The sequence below is a fragment of the Adelges cooleyi genome, unplaced genomic scaffold, assembly GCF_023614345.1.
Source record: "Adelges cooleyi isolate 19-005CV unplaced genomic scaffold, UGA_ACOO_1.1 ACOO_flye_CR_arks_rails_tigmint_CR_PRNA_108, whole genome shotgun sequence".
Lineage (NCBI taxonomy): Eukaryota > Metazoa > Arthropoda > Insecta > Hemiptera > Adelgidae > Adelges > Adelges cooleyi.
The window spans coordinates 15480661-15494333 of NW_026095761.1; the positions used below are offsets into that span (position 1 = coordinate 15480661).

The 13673-nt window shown below is 31.6% G+C and overlaps 1 protein-coding gene across 2 annotated transcripts in view; it reads right to left on the bottom strand.

Annotated features, from left to right (window-relative positions):
• Positions 1 to 1382: 1382 nt before the first annotated feature.
• The window catches only part of LOC126846168 (rap guanine nucleotide exchange factor 4), a 121957-nt gene continuing 109666 nt past the window's right edge, over positions 1383 to 13673 (bottom strand). For both annotated transcript variants that reach the window (XM_050585401.1, XM_050585394.1), the window contains 14 exons: positions 10511 to 10754; positions 10226 to 10409; positions 9990 to 10135; positions 9556 to 9700; positions 9298 to 9456; positions 8747 to 8917; positions 8497 to 8635; positions 8191 to 8431; positions 7816 to 8069; positions 7050 to 7178; positions 6779 to 6957; positions 5414 to 5643; positions 4936 to 5055; positions 1383 to 4026 (listed from right to left, as the gene is read on the bottom strand). In XM_050585401.1, the coding sequence (XP_050441358.1) occupies positions 3902 to 4026; positions 4936 to 5055; positions 5414 to 5643; positions 6779 to 6957; positions 7050 to 7178; positions 7816 to 8069; positions 8191 to 8431; positions 8497 to 8635; positions 8747 to 8917; positions 9298 to 9456; positions 9556 to 9700; positions 9990 to 10135; positions 10226 to 10409; positions 10511 to 10754 (2466 nt within the window). In that variant the 3' untranslated portion in view covers positions 1383 to 3901. The remainder of the gene's footprint in view (positions 4027 to 4935; positions 5056 to 5413; positions 5644 to 6778; positions 6958 to 7049; positions 7179 to 7815; positions 8070 to 8190; positions 8432 to 8496; positions 8636 to 8746; positions 8918 to 9297; positions 9457 to 9555; positions 9701 to 9989; positions 10136 to 10225; positions 10410 to 10510; positions 10755 to 13673) is intronic.

The following is a 13673-nucleotide window of genomic DNA, read 5'->3' on the forward strand; positions in this document are numbered from 1 at the left end:
TTTACAATGTTTACATACGAGTTCCTTTTTTTTCACAACATTCGTTATGTAGGGTCTGAGGTCGTTAGCAGCGTTAAATGTCAAATACGACGGTTTAATTTCGCTTTACTAAAACTACGTGCCGAGTGTATTATGAATGTATATCGCAGCAGTATCTAAATAATTAGTTTGTTATTATTTTTGATTTACGATCTGAAAAGTCTAGATTCTAAACGATCGTATCCAGTTTAAGAGGCTAAATCTAACGCCGGTGTTCGTTATATTATACATGTATATAATATGTATATATATATATATATATATATATATATATATAATGTTAAAAATATTCACTATGTAGTGTTGTAGATGATAAACACGACAAAACGTACTATGTTAGGGCGTATGTCTGACCCAACACACCTGTTAGAGTATGATTTACATAATAACTGATTGGCATATTGTAATATACTAGGTATTTAATAATAACTCGACAAAATTCACTGTTCCTTGAAGATATTAGATACAAACTGTTAAATTAAAATTTGACAACTAACAGTTGTATTATATCATATGTAACATGTAAATTTATAATATTCTATTTGAACGTAAATTTACACAACTTGTACATTAATTGTATTACAATGGTTCGAACTGCAGTGCATTTGCTTTAAAAGTATCTGTGGAACAATTAATACCAAAACGTCTACGTTATGTATGGATTCTATCACCGAGTCCGAATCTGAACTCATCATTTCTCTAGTGCGTTAATTTATTTTTCAAAACGCCTCCCAAGTTGTAAGCAAAACAAAATAACAAAAATACTTATTTATCACAACATTTTCTTTTGTGATAAAAAAGTAAACATTAATCTACATTAATTCTGAAACCAGTTATGAATTCCGTAAAAAATTTCACATTATTTTAATATAAAATTTGACAGTGTCAACCACACCTGGTTAGAAATATTACAGTATATGTTGAGATTCATAAACTTTTACCTATTGTTTTTCAACAAAGTCTTTAATAATATATTAAATTTAAATTATATGTTTTAAAATAATATTGAATAACCCTTTACGAAATAATTTTAATCAGATATTTAAATACATAATAATAGACAAATGTATCGTATATTACATATATTATAATAAAATAATATTATTATGAAAAAAACAAATGACATTTTCGTTTATTTTAAAACACAAACTGTCCAAAGTTCAAACACAAAAATATAATAAGTATAATTAATATATTTAATAAAATCAAACAAAATATAAATATTTTTTATATTTTTAATTTAACAAACATAATGACTCTTAGAAAAAAAAACTATTATATTATTTTAATAAAAGTACGAATTTACATTAGTAAAAAATAAGTAAAGAAAAACAAGTGTAGCTTAATAATAATTATAATAATAAGTATTATATACTCGCATATAAAAAGGTATAGAAAAATGTTTTATAATCTAGAAGAAACAACAAGATTTTTATTATTGTAATTAATATAATTATATAATTATTATTGAAGTAATAAAACATTTATTGCTGTATTTACTGTAGCACGATGCCGGACAAAAGGGCGTCTTTACACATATAACAACAAAGATCTAATGTAATAAAAAATTCTTTGTCAAAAAATGTTTGTGGTGTTAAATTATTTATTTGCCATCCGATGGTTTAAATGGAAGAATGTAGAAACGAAAACTAGAAGAAATGTATTTAATAATAATAATAATAATAAATAGGAAAGTGGACCCATAGTTATCACGACAAATGGTTTAAGTTTTAAGAACAAATTATACTACCGACTTGTTCATAAAATAGTAAGATCGTTTTATACAGCTGTTAGTGCCAGTGTTGTGTTTAATATACAGTAATGCAATGCAGGCTAGGCTTTTTCAGTAACGTAATTATATGGTAACTTGGTTGTATTAAAGTATGAAGTATTATTAAATATTAACTAAGTGACTTTAGGACAGGCTTAATATTTGCGAAATAACATCTTCATAATTGTTCGTTGTACATACATTAATATAACACCTACGAGACACTATACGATCTTCCCAATCCTGCATACAAATTTAGTATTCTGCATTAAAATAATATTAAACCTGCCAAAAGAATTTTGGAAAGATCTTAGGCTTATCATACATATTTGCAAAAAAAAAAAATAAGTTTGGATCATAGTAATTACAGTTTTAAGATTAAAAATATTTTATATTAAAAACGTATATAATGCGGTTTACATAACGACAACGTTAACATATCGTTGTATAAAAAAAATAATATTATTTTGTACGGTTTTTAATTTCATAAATCCAGAATAACTTGTTAGTTTGCTCATTTCCTAATTAAAGAGTAATATGCTAATAAAAAGTGACTACTTACCCAACACTGCACTGCATCAGCACACTAACAATCGTTATTATAATATTTTAAAATAGACTAGATAATATTATGCTAGTGCCTATCAAGACGATTACGAAATATCAACGTGAACGTACGACGTCGATTATGTGTTTTTTAATAGCATATATATTTTGAAGTTATTTACATTAACATACTTAAAACGCAAAGTCCGCAGTTTCAAAGGTTTTCGAAATGAAATTATGAATTAAACATTCTTTTAAAACTTCCACTTACTTATTTTTAACTTACTTATAATTTGAACAAAACATTGACAGTAGTTTGGGAGAAAGGAGTGACTAAAAACCTTGTAAGTTTAAATTAGAATTGTTGAATCGGTTTTAATCAAAACCTCTCACTAAATAAATTAAATATAAAAAAGTAGGTATTCTGAACAGCAATAACTCTATGTATAAATACAATTTTAAATGATGGTTTGAATGAGTAAAAAAATACAACTCGGCGCTGTCTGAACTGTTCAAATATATCAAATATATTTTGAGAACGCCAAAAGTATAGACAGGCACTGTTTTGTTAAAAAAATTAAGCGGTAAGGATCAATAGGGTATAATTGATGTTTATAAAATATTACAAATGAGCGAAATTAAAGCAATAAAAGTTTTTATAGGTTACGTTCAATAGTTGGTTTGTTCAATATCGTTTTCAAAAATGTATGAAAAATTATGACACATACACATATAGAAAAATGTTGCATTGGTAAACGCTGTATGATCCATAATGTGTTTTTGAAAAAGTTGTAACTTATACCTACTATTTTTGTTTCTGTTACTTTCAAAAGAAATATGTTTTTTAATAAAATTCCTACCGACGATACTTTCTTCTACGTAATAATATTATACATCTAATACAATAAAACACAATTTAAACTTTTTATAGTTAAATGACTTTTTTCAGAAATTTTAAGTACTTATAATGGTGTTATGACGACATCTCTTTGGTTTACAGCCGCCTATGAGTAAAATTAAATACAACGTTATTATATCCGCAATGATATAGTTACCATCAAAATAATAATATAATGTGGACAAGGATTAATAAAATGATATTCACTGTACTTTGATAAGTACATTTATAATATATTATGTTAATCGTCGTGTTTATCGAATCTACGATATTTACATTGAACGATTCAAATGTTTTATTGCAATAATATTATTTTTATATTTTATTTTGTTCAGCCGCCCGCCCATGATTATCATTTATCACTATGTACAGTCTCTGATTGTCCTGACATTTTTGTGCACGCGTTTACAATATTTATAGAGAATAACATAAAACTTAACTACTCCGACGTATCCTTCAACCCTGTATGTATATATAAGCACGGCTAATCGTTCGCGGGAAAATATACAAAGGTAAGGTTTTCTGTGGCTCGTTTGTTTTTTGTTTTTTGTACACTTTGTAACACAAATTTGGCAAAAACAAAGGGATTTTTCCAAACACATTTATAACGACCCGGCAGTGAACGAGGGTCAGTGAAGACATTTTTCTTAGGTTCTCCTGGGCTCCAGTTTTTGCGACATGCTCATCAGCGTCCTTTCGTTGTTTATGCATCGCAGACAACTCACGTACGCTTTGACGTCGGCTTCGTTTTTGGAAATTGGAGGTTCGAGCACTGGAAATGTTAAAAAAAAAAAAAGAAATAAGTATTAACGAATGTGTCAAGAGATGAACTCCTATGAAAGGCATGGCCAGTGTTTGGTTACACGGATATTGTTTGTGATGATATGGTGTACTAATTAGGAAGACTCGTGGAGGTATCATGCATTTTAAAACTACCCCTCTCAAATCTCACAAAAAAAAAAAGATACTACGGTAGGAAATGTTCATAGATTTTTTATTATTTGTTTATATTCTTCTTTTATTTATGTATTTATTCTTTTCGAACGCTAATAGTCAACATTATTATTAATTCAATTTTGGAAAATTCGTATTTTTTTTTATATTGGCGGGGGATAGAGGGAGCCAAAAAAAATAAATACATTGTTTCGTTAATTGTATTATTTACTTTAGAAGTCATTGTAATTAAACCATGTCATTGACGTAGGTACTTCATTTCCCCTCAAACAATGTTAAGTTTGTGTGTATGTATAATATGTGTTTGTAGGTATGTCTCTTCAAATAAATCGGTATTCCATGTATTGGGTCTGACACCGAGACGAACTCGAGACTTAAATTTTCAAAATTTTGGATTCGAAAAAATGGCAAGAACAAATTTTAGACTTGTCTCATAATCTAACAGAATGTGTCTAAAAGTACTTGAAAAATACGTTTTATTTTTTGAAACCTCAAATGACAAATGCTATGAACTGTAATTATAATTCATGAACATTTTCAGAAATGACCACCCAAACGTTCATTGACTACCGCAAATGTCTCCGATTGTCATTATTTTTGGACGCAGATTCATATTGGCGTGACACTAAAATTGTCTTTATTACCATCAATGATTACTCTAGTTAACACTATACATTAAGTTGCTAACACTAAACACGGTGACTCGTATAGGTGTAATAATATTTACCCAAATGTCTCGCACGGCAATATCGCAAAGTCCGCATAGTCTGCGCCAACATGTGCATTTTTTCAAAATTTACCAATCCGTCCACATGGGTCTTGTTACCGTCGTGAGTGAATTTCATATCTGAAAGTCAATACTATGTGTAGTACACGTTGCTGTACCGTTTTCAAATTGCATAGTACATTATAAATTTATTTCAAATGACTCGCAATAAACATAATAATATATACACTATTGGAACTAAATCCATAACCGCTCCAGTATGCATAAATCAAAGCCTCGATGATTTATTGCTATTTTTGAAATGTTTATACCTCCTAAATATACTACAAGTACAAACATTTTTACATAATTCCGGTTTTGGCTGTTGCGTACTTATTTGGTCGACCGCTTTAAGAACGGTCGGCGATACTTAACCGATATTATAGTACTCGTATATTTATACATGAATGTTGTATTTACTGACAAAATGCATTCGTACCTTTGATAAGTAAAGGCATAAACGGTATCATGGGCGATGGCAGTTTGCCCACGGTAATCCTGTAAGCTCGGTGATTTCTGCTCGGATCGATTAGCGCCTCGTATTCGGTGAACTGTTTCCGCGACTTAGACGGCAACTTATCCCACGTGGTTGACAACCGGCTGACAGCCACGTCACTGAGTCCCATCAAAATAGCGAAGAAAGCGTTGAAATTGTAATATTCTTTGCAACTGGAACCAAAAAACAATCGTGTTGTGTTGAAAAAAAAAAAGAGTTGAATGACGTGATGAGAACAAACTTATATACTTGATGGGTTAAAAACAATAAATGAAACAGCACATAAAAATATCGTTTTTATTGAATTAATTTTAACTTAAAGGTGTCTTTTCAAACATTTAACACTTAAAACATTTATACTAAAAAAGGGCCATTTATAAAATGTAAAAATGTTTAGACAAAAAGTTTAAAAAAAGTTTCGACTATTAGTTTTTTGCATTCTAAACCATAGACAACGATCTAAAACAATTTTACACATTTATACATATAATAGATCGTACTAATTTATATATCATTACTTAATGTTATAATTTTTTAAAACTTTGATTTATGAACCCTTTTTGAATATTATTTTCCAAAAGATAACATAATTATTATTTATTACGTCTATGACAGTCGGCAATATTACACGCCTCTTTGTTAGTTTAGTGTTCTATGCATACCCCTTGAAACCGATAAATGTTGCATGGTTTAAAGTGTTTACTGAGTTTTCTGTTTGTTTTTTTTATAATCTTTATTTACAACGGTTTTATTATGTAGTTAATTACGAATCTGTAGTTAGTATATTCATGCCAGAACAGTATTTTTATAATATTCTTCTTTAAATAGAAAACAACTTTATGCATTGTGTTGAACGGCAGATAGCGCCATACGTATGTATTTGGTCGTGTGAATTAGTTTCCGAGTTATAAAAGCTGTTTACAGTTTTCTATTAATTGTTTAATGAATAAATACACTTAATTATAATTAATAACTTGAAGTTAATGTCATTGAACATATTCAAAGATATTAATTTAATGCTATATTCTAAATGATTTTAAAACATTTTTATAATTGTTTTTAAAATTTAAAATCGATAACTATTAAACTCAAATGGTTTATACTTTATAATTAGTTACATTTCAATTACCACCTTAGTTATAATATGAATCATTTTTTTTGAGAGACAAAGCTCTAGTAATTTATTCTGAATATAGTACAAGAAATGGGTGTAGTAGTAAGTAACGGCTGACTGAATTTTTATCAGGAAAAAAATTGAATATGTTAAATGAATTCAAATTATAAACACCAGTGGGTGTGTTTACTCACTAAGTAGCTAGTTTGATCATTTTCTTTAGTATGTTTGTTCTTTTTGAAATATTTTGAGACATACATATTTCAGTGATGACCCAATACTGAATTTCGTTGAACCGTCTTAGGAACACGTCCAAGTTGGCTGTGATTTGTTGGAAACGATGTCGTCCGAAAGTTAAATAAATTAGTTCGTACTAGAACCGAACAAACAAACGGTAAGAATAATTGTTTTATATAATATTTATTATTCTACAGTATTTTTAAGATGACTTTTATTTAATTATACTTCGTGAACGTTCCAAAACAGATCCCAATCGAAAAGTGTCATATGATACGCAAGTTCTTTGGTGCTTAGCGAATCGAAATCTGCTGATATCTCGGCCCCTTCAGATTTCTCTTGTTCCGGTACACAAGTCTGAAATTAACACATATAACATGGTTTAGGTTAACTTCATTGTTCGTTTTCAGCTTTAATTATATATTGATACATTGCGGCGACGGCAATAAAATACTTAATCAAATACCAATAAGTTATTAACGGTTAAAAAAAAAATCTTTAGCAGTAAGTTGAAAAAAATATGGCACGTGGGTAAAAAATGTTTTATATTACGTTTTATTTTAAATTATGATACCATAATTAGGTGCAACAAAATATATTCGTTATTTTATTTTAATATAATATTGCTCGTATAAAAAACGATTGGATTGTTCTTTCTTTAGAAAATACGTTAAAATAATAACGTTATCGTTTATTTTGCTTCAGATTTATTTTTTAATTTAAATGAAATATTGGACACAGGGTGTGATTCTTGAATTTAAAAGTAATTTATTATAGTCTTAATCGAAAAAGTTTCTGACGAAAACAAATTCAATGTATAATAGAGTTATCAAACAAAACTGGAGGTCATATATTCACATACAAATTTGTTATAGGTTTTTTATATTTTTATTAGAATTTTATTTTATTTGAGATAAGAAAAAATTATTTTGTTTTTGGTTACTCGCTCCGGCTACCATTGGTGCCACCATCATAATATATTTTTATAGATTACCAAAGCGTCCATGTGATCTTTGGGCGTTAAAAATATACAGCTGTTAAGCCCAACGGTCGTGGGTATCGAGTGTTCGCTATCTCTGAAAGGCACTCTCTCGCCCGTGGACTTGACCTCGACAATTCTCAGATCCTGCACGGGATGCCGAAGACTACACTTTTCGTAAGCCCCTACTTTAATAGTTTCAGCACTGGCGTTGATGGGTAATCGCAACGTGCAAAACGTATGGTCTGCACAGTAGACCCGGAATATAACTGTTTACACACAATAAGTATCATGTAACAATGCATATATAATATTATAATCATAGAGTTATATTTTTTCCGCTTAATTGAGTTGTGCAACAATTATACAGTTTATAGAGTTCATGCTTACTGTCGTCGTTCGGTCGAATGATCGGTCTGGAGTTTTTCGACGGGTTGCTAAGTGCCGAGAACAGACAGATGGGCTGTCCTCCGGGTGGTAACTTCCATTTCAAGCCCGAAAACTCTAGCCTCTCGTCCTGGTATCTTCTCAGCCGAGACATGATATGGTGCATAAGGCTGGCTTCTTCTTGCAGAGCTTGGCTGTTGCCGCCCAACAGTTGACAGTCAGCTTCTACGTCGCTGGCCAATTCCTGTGCAAGGAACAAGTTAATATGACCTTTTCCGGTCGATAAACAATTAGGTAATTTGGATTTACTTCGAGAAACGACATTGAGACGACGTCGTCAAACACCGGATGTCTAATGGTCACCACCCAGCGATATACAAACTGTACGACTTTTCTCTTACAGCTGATTGTGTACTCTTTGTCTTGTGCGGGATTCTCCATATGATAAGTAAACACGTTGGTTAAGGAACAATTCAAATGCATAATAATATATTGTTAATAAAATAAAAATAACCGCCCATTGACGCCTTTAACACGTATATGTCGTTTAAAAGGATATTATTTGTTCAGTTCCGATACTAACGTCCGAGTGGGCATAAACACTATGTGCGTCAATAGAAAATCATCTAAGCAAGGATCGTTTCTGGACCCTGCAACGTTGGTGGCGCTTAATCGGTGTTCTAAAAGATGTTCCATTATCTTTTGAGGCGTTCCAGCGATTATCATGTACCTTAAATTATAAAAGTATACATATTATACCGAGTTTATATGAATGACGTTATGTCGTAAGCAACCAACCCACAAAAAAAAATCGAGATTTTAGTTTAAATAGTGTAGTATACACTATACCACACTAGTTAAACTAAAATTTCGATTTTTTTTTTGTGGGTTGGTTGCTTTCTGCATAACGCCATTCATATGATCTATACATGCAGCGTTAATTTTTCGCGGTAACATTTTGATACATTGTGATAGCATCGTCTATTTTAATAAACATATTAAACATGACATTTTTTTTTTGTTAACAAAATGAATAACTGTCAATAAAAAACTCTTATTGATGTGGCCAGCGCTAAGTATTTTATTAAAAAAAATATTGTTACTTCATACTTGTGTAATCTAGGTGACTTTTCCAATATCAAAACGTCGTTACCGATTTCTTTCAGTCTGATCGTGTTGGCCTCGACGTCTCTAAGAATTTTATTGTAGTTATCTTTGTCGACTCGTAACAAATGGGTGCTGTCCTCTTTGACGGTTATCGTGGCCGATCTGTAGCGAAAGGAAAGACGGGGTAAATTAATTAATCTATTTCGCTTGATGGTGACTTATCGTTTAGTTGATTGTATTTCAAACGGCTTAGCTACATACCTGGGGACATTGTGTATGATCGCCAAACCGCCAAAGTCTTCACCGTCGTACAGCGTTTCCACCGCACCCTTGGAGTACGTTTCTACGGTTACGGCACCCTGCATGATTATGTACCACGCTTTGCCTTCGTCCCCTTGACGAAACACTGTCGAAATAACATGTATAATCAGTATGGTGTATTACTGTTGTTGAGCATATTGATGGATTTTCGACGGAATCCGATTGTTTACAGTGCCACGCTATTGTTTTCACGTTTACGGTTTGTCGAATACTCGTGAATAATCGAAGGAGAAATTTCAAACGCAAACCTTGTTTCCAGTTGAATAAATCCCCCCGGGCCCGGAAGGACTTATACGCATAACAAACCCGGCGCGTCTCCAGCCCTCCTTCCCTTTCCCTTTTATTAGATTTAGCACGTGACTTTTTCAACTTACACACATGACCGGCTCTCGGATGAGCCTCGAATACCACCACGGACGCCAGTTCGCGTTTCACCGTGTTGGGTAGGTGAGCGAGAGCCCGTTGCACGCACAGTTCTTCGTAGATCAGTTCCAAGTCTTCGGGAGTTCGTTCCGAGCTTCTACAAAGTCACACACACACAATGGCCGTGCTTAGATTTAAACATTTTAACTATATTATATAACGGCGATCAGCTGAAAGCACTACTCACGGCGACCGCAAAATCATCCGAAGGTGCGCGTCCGGACCTCGCGACACTAAATCTTGCAGAGCGTCGTCGAGATGCTCTTCGGCTTCGGCCACGTCCTGTATGTTGGGCGTGTTCAACGCGCCCTCCCTGTCCTGCCAGAAATTGTAGAATAGACATTTATCCTTGAACGGATGTTCCCCCGTGGCTAGATATGATGGACATTCAACAGTACAATACAAATTATTGTCATTTAACATACGCACGGGTGCTACGACCTGGTCGAGTGTTTTGTACTTATATACTCACCGTGGAAGATGACTCCTTCCTCGAGCAGCGCCTGCCACATACCCACGACGTCGTGCCTACTGAAGGAATCGTGGTCGGTGGACACAAGGTTCATCAGCCAGTCGATGAGCTCGCTACCGGAAGCGCATCTCCGGACCACGGATCTCCCGCCGCCGGTCTTTCTGTCCCTGAGCACGGTGTTCTGGTCGCTCAGCAACAGCGTGCGCAACACCCAACCCGCCCTGGCCATCGGCATGCTGGGATTCTACGCAAATACGATATAGGCTTTACATCATAGGTTATATTCTGTACACAATACCGTGCTGTTATTATTGATACACGACTACGGGCATGGCGGTTACGACCAAAACTAAAAATTAGTCAACGTTTTGTGTGTTTGTGTGTTTATCGCCGACACGGTGTCGTGAACTCGCTCAGAGAAATCTTATCTGGTGACGTTGCACAATAAACGACTGCGCCATCCGTCTCTCTGTCAAAATTCACTATACCTACTCATAATTTAGCGCGACCAACTATAACGTTTTATAATTATCTATAAAAGTTTGTTGTTCCTTGAAAAGTTCGAATATTATTAATACTGAAATAGATAAGTTTCGACTAGGGTAAAGCGTATCTAGAGATAACACTATAGCGGTTTAATCATTTGGTAAATATTTATATTTAAAACAACCGTAATTAAAAAAAAAAAACAACGAACAAAAGTAAAATACATTTTTCATCTTATCTACGCTCGAAATAGGCCATTGTAATTTAATGAACTCGTAGAGATTAATATTTGACTACCTAGTGTTTAACTAGATAGAAGAATATCATATAAAGATATGATAATTTCTTAAGAAACAATTAATTATATTGAGCAAAACAAAAGACATGATATTAAATATTAGTTTTCGGATCAAAATATTATAATTTAATGTTATAATTGTTTTTTTAGTATTCTTTGTAAGTCAGCTTGTAAATTACCGTAGTCTTTTCGACCATTTATATAAATGCTCATTAATGTTTCATGAAAATAATAAAAAAGTAGTAATAAATAATACAATAAAAAAATAATGCATTACACGAAAGAAAAATATCACAAGATAAATCAAATTATTTTTTTAGGCGAACAAAAAAAAAAACAAATTATTACCAATGAGTTAATAAAAACTATGATACTAAACGTTGCAATAAAAATAAGTAACTTAAACACTATGAACTAAATGTATAAACTAATGTTCTAATAACAGGTAGGTATGCCATAAATGTGCTTAGTTTTAGCATAGTTTTATAGTTATATTATGTGAAGAGAAACATATGCGTTGTTGGTTTGAAAACTTTAAAATGAATTTGGATAGTTTATTAATTATTCCCAGACCCAAGTTTAGTTTATATATTTGATTATAAAATATAAATAATGTACCCAATGGTATGTCGTACGAACAATGTTTGGAGAGCATACAAATTAATTACTTATGTACTATTCTATTCAAATTTTTTTATTTGTTAGACAACCGACATTTTTACACTTTTATTTATTATTTTATATCAATTAACTAATAACTGCTATAATTAGTGCACTACGTAACATTATTCAAGTTTTAGGTGGTCTTATTGTCTTAGAGTTTAAACAATGGTAAATTATATGAATAAAAATATTATTATTAGGAATCTACTATGTCTGCTTTGTCAGGTGTTCACGCCGAGGAAGGGAACGTGGTGGTATTGAGGACCATAATTCCCTTTTTTTTTTATTCTTATTTATGGTCAATCTAAAAGCAATTATGTCGGGAAACAAGTCTAAGCAGTTTTCAATTGCACAGTTCGGTCTTTTGCAAAACGTTAACGGCAAGGTAAATAGTAACAATAATTAATGATCGTGATATCGTGCAGTAGAAGAAATGTATTAATAGAATTCTAGTGACAAAGTTCTGGTTTCCGGGTTTAAAAACACAAATGATGATGATGCGATAGATGTACCATCGCTTTGGGCGATAAATATTTTCATATTTTATTTTACTCGTGTTAGATGTTACAAATTAACGCGTACAAAAACCGCCGTACATTTGTGTTTAATATTCTTATTTTTTTATTTCGTAATCTGTAGTATATACTTTTCTTTTGTTTGTAACATGTTAATTTTATTATTCCCTTATTATACAGATATTGAAATTAATATAACTAGTAAAAATGTGGTATCGTATCTCATTTGATATCTACATTAAAAAATTGGCACTCGCATATTTAAAATAAACCTCACAACTAATATGTTACAACAGAATCACAGTGAGTGAGCGATAAACAAATAATACCTAAGTAAGTAGTAATAAGTTAAGGTAATTGTGAAAAGTTTTTGAAATAAATAATATCATGTCCTACACAGAGATTAGAAAATATTAATGTTTCGTTAAAGTTTGGTGAAAAATGTAATAAGCATAATCTTTTTTTAGAATACAATTTTATTTACACTTTATTAACGTTTTCTGGTGTCGAATGTAATATTAATCAAGTATTTGTTCGTGATGTACAGAAACATTTAATTATTTTCCAAGGAATTTTAGCTTTATTCTATTAAAATTAAACAATGCCACTATGGATTGTTAGGGTCCGCAATGGCTTATCAAATATATGACCTTACACAAAAGCTTGTGTTATAAAACTGAATCGACTTTCAGAATCCATTCCCTAAGAATAGGTAGTAGCAAACTATATAAATATATATATATATTTATTTATTTATTTGGTGTTCAGAAAAATCCTATTTATTTTCTATCACATTTTTATGATACCGGGAGGTTCGAGATTGTCGATGCCCTATTGACGTTCAGTACTAGTCCAATCCGTCTCGAGACCGATAAAAAAACTAAAAAGCGACGATCCGTTTTTACCTCTACAATAGTTTAAATCAAAATCACTTTTGACACATTTTTTTGAGAATATATTCGTTTTTCTCTCTTTGAACCTTTGAAACTTTTTTTTTTTTGTTATACGACGTCATGAAAACGAATGATAATTATTATTGTTTATATTGCGGTTGCTAGTGGCAAAATAGGATATTATGTCAAAGGTCAATAATAATTATTATAAAATGAATCTAATTACCATTGTCTATTAAAATCAATAATTATTAATTATAATGACAATAGTATAGTATTCTTTAATGTTTGTGAACCCAAAATTAGAC